The sequence below is a fragment of the Chiloscyllium plagiosum genome, unplaced genomic scaffold (genome assembly GCF_037043375.1).
Source record: "Chiloscyllium plagiosum isolate Xiang-an unplaced genomic scaffold, Cpla_swu_hap1 HiC_scaffold_8, whole genome shotgun sequence".
Lineage (NCBI taxonomy): Eukaryota > Metazoa > Chordata > Chondrichthyes > Orectolobiformes > Hemiscylliidae > Chiloscyllium > Chiloscyllium plagiosum.
This window is the reverse complement of record NW_028270146.1, coordinates 98,712,913-98,726,749: the sequence shown is the minus strand read 5'-3', so window position 1 is coordinate 98,726,749 and position 13,837 is coordinate 98,712,913. Positions and strand designations below refer to the sequence as shown.

The window sequence follows — 13,837 nt, the reverse complement described above, 5'->3', positions numbered from 1 at the left end:
GTTTAAAGTGAGAGGGGAAAAATATAAAATGGATGTAAGGGCAATGTTTTCAGTTAGAGGGAGTTTATCTCTGGAATGAGCTGCAAGAGGAGGTGGTGGAGGCTTGTACAGTTACAACATTTAAAAGGAATCTAGGTAGATATATGAATAGGAAGGAATTAGAGCGATATGAGCCAAATGGGACTAGACTAATTTAGGATATCACGTCGGTGTAGATGAGTTGGACTGAAGGGTTTGTTTCTATGCTGTACATCTCTATGACTCAATGACATAATGACATACAGAACAAGATAAGCTATGGAAACAAAAGAGAAAGAAAGATTCTCAGCAGAAAGACATATCCACCCTGGGTCTTCAGGGAGCAGTTTTCCTGTGGGAATCTCAGTGAAGAACAATGTCCATAATTCAATCAGATGTCCTCACTGAAGTCTGACACCAAACGCAGCCACAACTAAGAGTAAGGAATGACTGTAAAAGCAACAAAATTGATGATTATTTGTACTTCTGGATCCTCCTAGTCTTGAACGTGAGATGTTTGCAACATTTTTGCAACAGAACCTCTCAAGCTTATAGTAATCCTTTGGAAGGCAGAATACTAGATATCTATGATACATAGAAAACCCCTTTTTTTCAGAGTAATCTATAGCCATGATGGCAGCACTATGTGCTTCCATTGCCTCAAGCTGAGCTTGCACGCCAGCAGTCTGAACTTTCAGCAGCACTCAGACCTTGGTGGCTGCTACTCATGCTAAAATGGAAGTTGGGATATTGGCCATCATGGTTGGACTTAGAAGTGTCTGAACAAAATTAGCCACCATTTCCACACTGGGAAGGATGGACACCAAACTTTGTAACAAGCCCTGTGCTCATTTGGTCCTTAGCATTGAACAGTGGCTATCTGGCAGGCTTCCCATTACACCAGACATTATGTTGTGCCTACCCATCTCTGTCACTACCTTTGAAATCCTCATCTTAGTCACCTGCAGTGGAATTGGTGTTTGATTTCACCTTTTGCTGAGTTTGACACCTTTACTGTTTCTGCCTTCAGAATGTTAACGCCATAGTGCCTTACTATGTGCTGATCCCACCTCCGATTTCTCTTCATACATATGCACAATGTCAATGTCTGAGCTGACAAGAATTGTGTTGGTATTCCTCTACTGGCCAGGTTGCCTTTCAGGTATATCAAAAAAAAACTATGATGAGGGGCCAAATGTAAGTGATGGGTACTTATGTCGTTTATAAATCAAAACAGATTATGATTTGTTAGGAAACTGGAATGTGAGAAGAAGGATTAGGTATGAGGATAGCACCACCTTCATTGGTTTCAGCTCTGCCAGAGTTCATGACCTCAGCCATTGCCTCCAAGAGTTGCCACCTTGTCTTGCAAGAGAATGTAATGTATCAGTGTGTGTTGTGCATTTTGCATATGCAGCTGCCACTGTTGAATAGATGGCTGTATGTATAACCTGTGAAGCTGGTGGAATTGCTAAATGTATGAGGCAAAGCTATAAATGTTGGGTATGATTGCTAGTTTGTAGAAATGCTTGTGGATAAAAAGAAAAATTGGTGAATTGAGCAGAATTTGAGGGTAGTGGCACATTTGGATGGATATGGGATTGAAGGTAGGCTCATTAATGTTAACTGGTCTTGTGAGATAATTAAACATTTTATGGCAGATAATACAAATCTTCAGTGCCACTGAACTTCATCAATATCTACTCAAGTTGAGTTTTGCACATGTGTCCAAAGGGTTTCTGGACCTCTTCATAGATGACACCTCTCTTTCTCTCAGTCTCAGCTAAGATTTCCAGTGCAGCAGCTGACCCAATGATCTCCCATATTTTGTCATTCCTCTGTTCTGCAAAACATAGCAACTACACATTCTGCATGATTCCCAGCATCTCCTGAGCCATAATGCTTCTTCCCTTTGCACATAGTCAGTGCAGCCAACTGAAAAGCTGGCATGTTACCTGCATTTCACTCAATGCTTATGGGTTAATTGTGCATCCTTATCTAATTTAGCCCCCCAAAAAACATCTGTGGAACTAATCTTATCAACTCCGTTACTTTATCAGACTAATCAGACAAGGCTTACCTTTCATCCGTGTGAGAATTAATTTTATCCTTAAAAATACATCCAAGTATTTTCCCACCAATGATTTAGAATGATGGCTAGTTTCTGCTTCCGGTCCACCAATGGCTGATGGTGTTTCAATATCTCTGAAAATTTTCCTTCAGCTTTTTTTTTCTTATCCCTTTCAGTAACCACTTTAAACCTAATAATAGCCTGATCACTATTATCCAGACATTCTTGTCTTGGAACACATTCCAGGTTCTTTATTCCAGAACTAGATCTAGCAATACTTCATTACTTATTAAGCTAAAATAATACTCATTCAGCAAAATTCTCCTGTAAGTATTTTAGGGAATTCGTAACTATTTTACTTTACTATTTTCCACCATTTCCTTCCTCAATCTACATTAGAGTAATTTAAATCCTCTACTACTACTGCTCGATCATTTCTATATTTCTTTGCAGTGTACCTCCAGATTTCCTCCCTCTTCTTTTTCCCCAGCATTTGGCAGTCTATAGTAAATACCCAGCAATGTACTATAGGTTCTATTCCTGTCCCTTAACTTGAATCAAATGGATACAGTCTTGGTTTGAACCCTGTAATTTGCCCTATAATACAGTGAAGAATCAGGGAAGAAGAAAAAGATCATGTTTTCTGTAATGGCGAGTTCTCCCCGCCCCGCCCCCCCCCACCAATATCAGTAGGGTTTTGTTTTTCTACAATTTTTTTGCAATAACCAGTTTCATTGCAGATACCCATTTATCAGCGTGGAGGCACTATCATACCCAGGAAGACACAAGTGTTGAGATCCACAAAGGCTATGGAGATGGTTTCCTATGCTTTATATATTGCACTGGATTCTGAGGTAATGGCTGTTTCTGCTCTGTATATTGTATTTTTGGGATGTTACCATGAATATGTCAAGATAAGTAAGTCAAATGAATAGTCATATTCATAGTTGTGCATATGGGAGTCATGACACATAGAAATATCATACTGAAGCTGAAAGGGACGTTTATCTGAAACATTGACAACACATTCAGACATATTCCTGTGAGAAACCAATAAACCAATAGTGGCTAACCAGGGAAGATGAGGATAATATCAGATTGAAAGAAAAATCATACAATGTGGGCAAGGTTAGTGGTAAGCCAGAGGATTGTGAAGTTTTAAAAACCAGCAAAAACATAAATGGGAGAAAATAAACTTCAAAGGTAAAATTTGCATGTAATGTCAAGATGGACAGCAAGAAATTTTTAAATATTTAGGAAGGAAGATAGATGCGAAAGTGAACACAGGTCCCTGAGAGAATGCGCTGAAAATGTGTTGCTGAAAAAGCGCAGCAGGTCAGGCAGCATCCAGGGAACAGGAGAATCAACGTTTCGGGCATAAGCCCTTCTTCAGGAATGCCCGAAACGTCGATTCTCCTGTTCCCTGGATGCTGCCTGACCTGCTGCGCTTTTCCAGCAACACATTTTCAGCTCTGATCTCCAGCATCTGCAGACCTCACTTTCTCCTGAGAGAATGCAGCTGGGGAAATAATGATGGGGAACTAGCAAGTGGCAGAGGAGTTGAATAAATACTCTGCATCAGTCTTCACAGAGGGTCTCAGTATAAGGGGTCACACATTTAAAATAGAAATGAAAACAAATCCTTCTCTCATAGAATTGAATACCTACAGTGTGGAAACAGGCCCTTCGGTCCAACAAGTCTACACCGATCTTCTGAAGAGTAACCCACCCAGACCCAACCCTATACTTACCCCTGACTAATAACCTACACTATGGGAAACGTAGCATGGCCAAACCCACACAGACACAGAAAAAATGTGCAGACTCCACACAGACAGTAACCCGAGGCTGGAATTGAACCTGGGTCCCTGGTGCTGTGAGGCAGCAGTGCTAACCACTGAGCCACCGTGTCACCATAGCTCATGAATCTGTGGAATTCTTTACTACGGAGGACTTTTGAAGCTGGATCATTAAATACATTTAAGGCTGAGGTAGACAGATTTTTAATCAGTAAGGGAATCAGGATTATATGGGAAAAGGCAGGAAAATGGAGTTACGGATTATCAGAACAGCCATGATCTCGTTGAATGGTGGAGCAGATTGATTGGGCTGAATATCCTGGTTGTGCTTTTATATCTTATGGTCTTATTCTGATCTAGAAAGGCTTGATTATGATGTGAGCTGCAAAGATTTTGGTTAAATGTCAGTTCCTAGCAATGCCACCACTTGACGATAGAAACTTCACTGGAATGTCAAAATTTACTCTTAACATTTTTGATCTCTACCCTAAAAAGTTCTGCAGAGAATTCTTCTGATTGGCTGTTGCAACTTTGGCAAAAATCCTGGACGCACGACGTAAATAGAAAATCCACCCAAGCTGATCAATTTAGAGAAAAGCCAAGGCAATTCCTTCTAGTAATGTACAGCAGTGTTATGACTCACTTCAGTTCTCCAGTATATATTATATTATAAATTCTTATCAACTGAGTGGGTGGAGTTATTTGCACTGTTTTGTAGCTGATTTCCTCGAATTCTAGGAGCACGAATTGCTGTTTTATAAGTGGTGCATTGTATTGGAACTTTGGGCAATTACAACATTTAAGAGGCATCTGGATGGGTATATGAATAGGAAGGGTTTAGTGGAAATGGGCCAAATGTTGGAAAATGGGGCTAGATTATTTAGGAAGTCTGATTATCATGGACAAGCTGGACTGAAGGATCTGTTTCCATGCTATACAGCTGTATGACCGTCCCTCAAAAGCTAATAAACAGTAACTGTGTAGAGGTATCATAGAATCCATGCAGTGTGGAAACGGGACATTCAGCCCAGCAAGTCTGTGCTGACCATCTGAAGACCATCCCACCTAGAACCATCCACCCTACTCTATCCCTGTAACCCTGCATTTCCTGAAGCTAACCAACCTAATCTACACACCCCTGAACACTATGGCAATTCACCTAACCTGCACTTCTTTGGACTGTGGGAGAAAACCGCAGCACCCAGAGGAAACCCACACAAACATGGGAGAATGTGCAAACTCCACACAGACAATTGCTCAAGCGTGGAATTGAACCTGCGTGCTGTGAGGCAGCAGTGTTAACCACTGAGCCATCGTGCCACCCTAAGATAGAAGTCTGTATTTGTGTCTGCCCTCATATCTCATGTGTAGTCAGCAGGATTACTGCCAAGCAGTAATTCTGCTCTGGAATGCTCTTGAATGGATTGTCGGATATTGGATATTTGGTCTATAAGCCACATTGTAAGTAGCAGGCTGCATCTTTGTGCTCCGAGCCATGTTACAGACAGAGGACAGAGACAGTCAGAACTCTTCATTCTCCTTATTTTCTGTCCTTAAGCAGAGTTTAATGTCAATTAGGCTTTGGTGTGTTTTCAAAACTTCTTTTTGGTAGTGCTAATTTTAAAAGTGACTCACAACAAATTCTCCAGTATAAATCAACCTTTATTCACATTCTAAACTTCAGTTATGATCATAGATTGAAGCATTGGGTCTGTTCTCTTTGAAGAGAAGATGGAATTGTTCTCTTTGGGGAGAAGAATGCTAAGAAGAAATCTGCTAGAGGTTTTGAAAATTATGATTGTCTTGGATAGGGAGAAGTTGTTCCCACTCTTTAAAGGAATAAGAGCAAGAGGTACAGACTTAAAAGGATCTGCAGCAGGAGCAAATATTTTCACACAGCAAATAGAGTGGAATACGCAGCTGGCGGTGGTAGGTTCAGTTGACACATTCAAGAAAACATTGAACAATTATTTGTTTAGAAATAATTGCAAGGATATGGCAAAAAAACAGATATTACAATAGATACTGATGTTCATTTTCTGAGTTGGAGCAGACACAATAGGCTAAACAGTCTCCTACTGCACCGTAACGCTCCTGTGAAATCCAGGGTGACCATTGCAATTTCATACATGCACAGCACACGGACACAAGGCACATAGAATTAAATAGGAAAGGAAACAGTTTTACAATTATAAACATATTCAGAAGTTAAGGTTCAGAGATTTCCACATGACTGACAGTAGAGGTTGCAGGATTTATTTAAAGTTGGATGATACAGGAATAGATAGGGAAGAGGTTTGTCCTGCAGATGAATACAAGAATCTTTCCAGAACTAGGTTTCAAGGAAACTTGAATTTGAGACTGACTTAACTATCAGCCTAGGAATGCAGCTTGCTCTTCTCCATTTCAGTATAAAACCAAATTGCTCAGAATCCAGAACATTATGATTTTAAAACTTTTCAAATGCAAAAAGATTGTGTTATGGGCCCATCAATTTAAATGAATAGTTTCTATCTCACTGATCAAGAGTCCATTGTTCATTTCGGGAGATAGATTAGGCTATTAGCACTTACACAAATATTACAAGTTTTAATGACTGTTCCTTTGTTACCAGACCCTGCTAGGACAACAGAGTTCTTTTTGTTGACTGCAATACCTGAACATTGAAAGGTTTGAAGTTACAGGATAATGGCATCTCATCACTATTGGAATTTGACAGAATTGTAGTCAATTTGCATCATGGGATTATCATTTGCCTTTCAGTGACTAACAAGTGTTCTTTTCTAAATAGACAGGATAATAATATTGATTTAAATAGATGTTTTTGATCTCTCATGTAAAACAGAAAGTGCTGGAGAAACTCAGCACGTCTTACACTACCTGAGGAGTGAGAAACTGAGCTAACCTTTTGAGTCTGATGTGGAACTTCAAAACATTCACTGTTTCTGTTTCCACAAATGTTGCCTAACTTTCTGAGATTTGCGAGCACTTCCTGTTTTATTTCAGATTTCCAGTTTCTAGTTTTTCAATTTTGATTTTGATCTTTTTCTTGTCTTACTGATGTTAGAGCTACAATTATGTTAGTCATTCTCTTCTCCAGTTAAGATTTTTATTTATCATCCTCAGCAAAATGAATTGCTGCTGGAGGAAACTTTTGGTTTATGTGCTCAATAGATGCAATATCATTTCTGTATTCAATATGGCAGTTGGGAGATCCAGAGCAAGTATGATTCATGCCAAATTAGCATTTTGTCAAGGAACTGATGTGCTGCAAATGGGCATCTGGTGCAGCTTGTTATGTTCTCAGCCTATAACCCTCTCTGCCAATGCAATTGAACTGCGTTTGGGAGTTTACAAGTGGTAAACCAGGGAGAAACAAATTGAAACTGCCAGAAGCAAATAGTATTAATTATTAGTTATCAGTTCTTCAGCTTTACATCTGAACTGTTCTTTACTTCTCTTGTAGAATTCAGCCACAGGCATGTTATTTCTCGATGATGGGCATTCATTCAACTATAAAAGTAAGAATCAATTCTTACTCAGAAAATTCAGCTTCAAGGACAATACATTTTCATCAGTGTGAGTATTATTGGCAGCTCAGCTTTCAATGTCACTCACTTAAGAATTTTGGATAAAAATCTCAACTTCTCGAAAGTGCTTTTACTTGTTAGGTAATGCTAGCTATTAATAGTCTTTGATCATCATGAGGAAGCACATCTGGAACAGTATTACCTCAAGGGTAATATTTATAAAGCATGTAACCAAAAGGACTCCTTTTAATAGTAGAGTTTTTATGATGGCTATTTCTAAATTAGAACATTACAGCGCAGTACAGGCCCTTCAGCCCTCGATGTTGCGCCGACCTGTCATATCAATCTGAAGTCCATCTAACCTACTGCAACTATTACTCGGTTCAGCATGAAATCATTTTCTAAAGTGAAGGTGGACACTAATGTCCTTTTATAAGATGAGAGTCTTGCGGAGAAATAAAATCAAGTCACAATTTCTACAGCAGTAATTTACATATCATAGTAATAAAATAAATTTTCATCGAGAAGAACACTTTCCATGTTTGACCGGTCACACCTTACATTAGGCTGCCCATTTGTCAAATATAATGCACAGTCCTTTATTTTCAAATCCCTGCAGTGTGGAAACAGGCCCTTCGGCCCAACAAGCCCACAACAACTCCCCCTCCCCCCCGAAGAGTAACCCACCCAGATCCCTACCCTATTGATCCATAATTATCCCTGACAAATGCACCTAACCTGCACACTCCTGAACACTCTGGGGCTATTTAGCATGGCCAGTTCACCTAACCTGCACATCTTCGGATTATGGGAGGAAACTGGAGCACCTAGAGTAGGCCAACAATTTTTTCATTGCAAACTGAACACACGCCACTTAAGGTCCATAAGAGTGGAAGAAATAAAAATGGGAATAGGCTGTTGGCCCCTCGAGCCTGCTCCACCATTCATTAGGATCATAGCTAATACTGCATGCCTCACATCCACCTGCCTGCCCTTTACCCATAATCCTTGATTCCCCAACCAAGAATTTTATCTCACCCTTAAATAGCCACAAGTACTTTGCCCCCACAGGTCTGTTTGGCAAGGAGTTCCAAAGACTCTCAACCATCTGAGAGAAAAAGTTCCTCCTCATCTCAATCTTAAATTGGTGTCTCTTTTTTTCTGAAACAGTGCCCTCTGGTCCTAGACTGTGCCATGAGGGGAAACATGCTCTCAGCAGTTAATCAGCCAAACCCCTTAAAAATTTTATATGTTTCAGTGAGATCACTTCATTTCTTAGAGCATAGAACAGCACAGCAGAAGAGCAGGCCCTTTGGCCCACCATGTCTCTGCCGACTATGATGCCATTCTGAACAAATCTCATCTGCCTGCATATGGCCTGTATGGCTTTGTTCCCTGTCTGTTCTCGTATCTGCTTAATATTGCTGTCATATTTGCTCCTACCATCTTCCCAGGCAGTGCTTTCCCAGCACCTACCACCTTCTGTGTGAACAACTTGCCTCGCACATCTCCTTTAACCTCTCCCCCCAACACTATCTCACTTTAAACCTATTCCCCCCGTATTTAACATTTCCACCCTGGGAAAAAGACTGCAACTATCCACCCTTTCCGTGCCTCTCATAATCTTAGATACTTCTATCATGTCGCTCCTCTGACTCTAGTTAAAATGACCTTGGTTTGTCCAACCTCTCCATATAGCTCATGCACTCCAATCTAGACAGTATTCTGGTAAACCTCTTTTACACCCTCTCCAAAGCCTACATGTGCTTCCTATAGTTTGATGACAAGACCTGTACACAGTACTCCAAATGTGGCCTAACTGAAGTTTTATACAGCTGCAACATGACTTGCCAACTTTAATATTAAATGCCCCAACCAACGAAGGCAAGCAAGCTGTGCACCTTCTTTTCCACCTTATCTACGTGTGTTACCACTTTCAGGGTGCTGTGGACTTGTACCGCAAGATCCCTCTGTACAGCAATGCTCCTAAGGGCCCTGCTATTTACTGAATACTTGCATTTCTCTCCCTGGAATGCATATGGCTTCTCACCCTTCCCTCTCAGAATGAACAGTGCCTCTCAGAGATGTTTTTGACCCTGACACCAGGGAGACAACACACCGTCCTGGTGCCTCACTCACAGCCACAGGAGCACCCCTGATTATAGAGTGCCCTATTATGACCATTCACCTGCACTTCAACCCTCACTGCTGTACACAGCCAATCACAGTGCCAAGGATCTGGCTGCTGCTATGCCTTTCTCTTGTGAAGCCATCCCCCTGCAATTGTATCCAAAACAGTATTCTTGTTTGAGATAGAAATGGCCACAGGTGGCTCCTGCACTGTCTGCCTGACCTTGCTGGTGATCCCCCATCTACCTGGTTGAACCTGAAACTCCTATATGTAAAACTTCCTGCCTCCTGTATGCTCCTCAGTGAGTATGTTTTGCTGCTCCAACTGATCCATACGGTCTGAGAGGAGCTGTGGGTAGACACATTGCCTGCAGACAAAGATGTCAGGGACATTTGACTCCCCCCTATCTCCCACATCTCGCAGGAGGAGCATTACACTCTGCAAATTGCCATTACTACACCTCTAGTAATCATTGGATTAAAAGAAAAGGGAAGGCCTAAGGCCGTATCTTGATGCTGCTCGGCCTCCTCAGTGAAGCCTGACATCACTTCTGAAGTTCACCAAAGCACACATTTTCACCTTGACAGCAGCATTTTGACCTCACCGACCACTCTTCAAATTGGCTGTTCCCATTTGAGTTGCCTCCCTTTATTTGCCGGTAGGAAAGAACACTCTCAGAATCTCCCAGAGTCCTCCTCAGTCACTTGTCACTCTCACTCTGTTGGATGCTCTTCCTCCTATTGAGGACCGGGTCTCCCGCAAACCCCTTCTCAGTTATAGTGTCCAAGCCAACTTCTCCCAGAATCTCAGTCACATCTCATAACCCCACTTTGAACTCTAAGATGAGAAAGCATTCCAAGAGTCTTAGTGTCAACGTGTGGTGGCGATGTACGTTGTTGTAGAAATTGAACTTTAGGTAGCATTGATGATGTCAGTAAAATTTCAGAGTCTTTGATCTGCCACGGAAATAATAAGGATTTAATCTTTCAAGAAGGGAAGGGTCCTTACAAAGAACAGACTTATCTGGGGTCAGCAATAGACGAAGCAAATGTTATCCAGCAAGTGTGATTAACAAGCCCCTCCTCAACCATTTAGAAACCCCCAGAATTTGATGGGTAATAATGAAAAGCCAGCTAAGATAGTTCACTCTAGTATTGTTTAACATCCTGGATTGCTAAGGATTCCCAGATTAGGCCATTTATCTCCTGGTGACTAATGCTGGTAACCTAGGGGAACTTTGCTCTCCCCTTTCAGTTCTTTTGTCAACAGGAGCTGCCACATCAGAGTAGTTCTATATGTGGATGACTCAAACTGGGACTCTGGGGTAAGAGGAAGAGAGTTAAAAAGTAGGGAGACTTATAGGGTTGGATTTGAAGGGAAAGTAAAATGACCAAGGAGCAGGTTGATCCTTGGACAGGTAAGAAAAATCTGGGTGACTTGGAATTGTAGGTGGTCAGTGAATTGCCTCGGGACTGGGGAATGGGTGATAGAGTGTTGTTTGGTGGTCAGTGAAGGGAGAATCAGCAGACCTAAGTTCAGGAAGTTTGCAGAGGAGAGTGAAGGAAATAGGAATTGAGATTTAGCAGAATTGGTCTAATCTAATCTAAGTGTGAAGGGATCAGGGAGATTGTGACGCAGTAAGTGTGATGGGGTCAGAGTGATAGTGACACTGTAAGTGTACAGGGGTCAGGGAGATAGTGACGCAGTAAGTGTGATGGAATCAGGGTGATAGTGACGCAGTAAGTGTGATGGGGTCAGAGTGATAGTGACACAGTAAGTGTGCAGGGGTCAGGGAGATAGTGACGCAGTAAGTGTGAGGCGATCAGGGTGATAGTGACGCAGTAAGTGTGAGGGGATCAGGGAGTTGGTGACGCAGTAAGTGTGAGGGTTCAGGGAGATAGTGACGCAGTAAGTTTGAAAAAGAAAGTGGGCGGCACGGTGGCACAGTGGTTAGCACTGCTGCCTCACAGCGCCAGAGACCCGGGTTCAATTCCCGCCTCAGGCGACTGACTGTGTGGAGTTTGCACATTCTCCCCGTGTCTGCGTGGGTTTCCTCCGGGTACTCCGGTTTCCTCCCACAGTCCAAAGATGTGCAGGGTCAGGTGAATTGGCCATACTAAATTGCCCGTAGTGTTAGGAAAGGGGTAAATGTAGGGGTATGGGTGGGTTTCGCTTCGGCGGGTCGGTGTGGACTTGTTGGGCCGAAGGGCCTGTTTCCACACTGTAATCTAATCTAATCTAAATCTAATCACTTCTGGGGAGAGATGGACATTGTGCAATCATCAGTGAACATCTCCACTTGAGCTTTTGATGGAGAGAAGGTCATTGATGAATCAGCAGAAGATGGTTGGACCAAGGACATGATCCTGAGGAATTCCTGCATTGATATCCTGAAGTTGAAATGATTGACCTCCTGGGAGAAAGTGAGGACTGCAGATGCTGGAGATCAGAGCTGAAAAATGTGTTGCTGGAAAAGCGCAGCAGGTCAGGCAGCATCCAAGGAGCAGGAGAATCAACGTTTTGGGCATAAGCCCTTCTTCAGGAATGAGAAAAGGTGTGCCAAGCAGGCTAAGATAAAAGGTAGAGAGGAGGTACTTGGGGGAGGGGCATTGGGAATGCGATAGGTGGAAGGAGGTTAAGGTGAGGGTGATAGGCCGGAGAGGGGGTGGGGGTGGAGAGGTTGGGAAGAAGATTGCAGGTCAGGAAGGCAGTGATCAGTCTGAGGGTTGGGACTAAGATAAGGTGGGGGGAGGGGAAATGAGGAAGCTGGAGAAATCTGCATTCATCCCTTGTGGTTGGAGGGTTCCGAGGCGGGAGATGAGGTGCTGTTCCTCCAGGTGTCGTGTTGCCATGGTCTGGCGATGGAGGAGGCCAAGGACCACGTTCCACAAGCAGGTGGCCTGTCTCCCCAATGTAGAGGAGGCCACATCGAGTGCAGCGGATGCAGTAAATGATGTGTGTGGAGGTGCAGGTGAATTTGTGATGGATATGGAGCGATCCCTTGGGGCATTGGAGGGAAGTGAAGGGGGAGGTGTGGGCGGAAGTTTTGCATTTCTTGCGGTTGCAGGGGAAGGTGCCGGGAGTGGAGATTGGGTTGGTGGGGGGTGTGGACCTGACGAGGGAGTCGTGGAGGGAGTGATCTTTCCGGAACGCTGATAGGGGAGGGGTCGGAAATATATCCTTGGTGCTGGGGTCTGTTTGGAGATGACGGAAATGACGACAGATGATACAATGTATCTGGAGGTTGGTGGGGAGGTAGATGAGGACCAGTGGGGTTCTGTCCTGGTGGCGATTGGAGGTGCGGAGTTTAAGGGCGGAGGAGCAGGAAGTGGAGGAGATGCGGTGGAGAGCGTCATCAACCACATCTGAGGGGAAATTGCGGTCTTTGAAGAAGGAGGCCATCTGGGTTGTTTGGTATTGGAATTGGTCCTCCTGGGAGCAGATGCGGCGGAGGCGGAGGAATTGGGAATATGGGATGACGTTTTTACAGGGGGCAGGGTGGGAGGAGGTGTAATCTAGGTAGCTGTGGGAGTCGGTCGATTTATAGTAAATGTCCGTGTTGAGTCGGTCGCCCAAGATAGAAATGGAGAGGTCTAGGAAGGGGAGGGCGGAGTCTGAGATGGTCCAGGTAAATTTGAGGTCGGGTGGAAGGTGTTAGTAAAGTGGATGAACTGTTCAACCTCCTCGTGGGAGCATGACGTAGCTTTGATACAGTCATCGATGTAGCGGAGGAAAAGGTAGGGGGTGGTGCCAGTGTAGCTGCGGAAGATGGACTGTTCTACATATCTGATGAAGAGGCAGGCATAGCTGGGTCACATGCGAGTGCCCATGGCTACTCCTTTGGTTTGGAGGAAGTGGGAGGATTGGAAAGAGAAGTTGTTCAGAGTGAGGACCAGTTCAGTCAGTCGAAGGAGGGTGTCAGTGGAAAGGTACTGGTTGGGTCGGCGGGAAAGGAAGAAGCGGAGGGCATTGAGGCCTTCGTGATGGGGGATGGAGGTGTATCGGGACTGGACGTCCATGGTGAAAATAAGACGTTGGGGGCCGGGGAAGCGAAAATCATGGAGGAGGTGGAGGGAGTGGGTGGTGTCCTGAACGTAGGTGGGGAGTTCTTGGACTAAGGGGACAGGACCGTGTCGAGGTATGCAGAGGTGAGTCCGGTGGGGCAGGAGCAGGCTGAGACAATGGATCGGCCGGGGCAGTCAGGTTTGTGGATTTTGGGCAGGAGGTCGAAACAGGCGGTGCGGGGTTGTGGGACTATGAGGTTGGAGGCGGTGGATGGGAGATCCCC

The 13,837-nt window shown here is 43.7% G+C and overlaps 1 protein-coding gene across 7 annotated transcripts in view; it reads left to right on the top strand.

Moving 5' to 3' along the window:
- LOC122553854 (neutral alpha-glucosidase C-like) overlaps nucleotides 1–13,837 on the top strand; it is a 143,550-nt gene that overhangs the window by 93,197 nt on the left and 36,516 nt on the right. For 5 of the 7 annotated variants that reach the window (XR_015757991.1, XM_043698273.2, XM_087990151.1 and 2 more), the window contains 2 exons: nucleotides 2,830–2,943; nucleotides 7,355–7,467. Coding sequence is in view for 4 of the 7 variants with exons in the window: in XM_043698273.2 (XP_043554208.2) it covers nucleotides 2,830–2,943; nucleotides 7,355–7,467 (227 nt within the window). In the remaining 3 variants the exon portion in view is untranslated. Of the gene's footprint in view, nucleotides 1–2,818; nucleotides 2,944–7,354; nucleotides 7,468–13,837 lie in introns of those variants that run through there. The other 2 variants (XR_015757992.1, XR_015757993.1) reach the window with 2 other exon arrangements.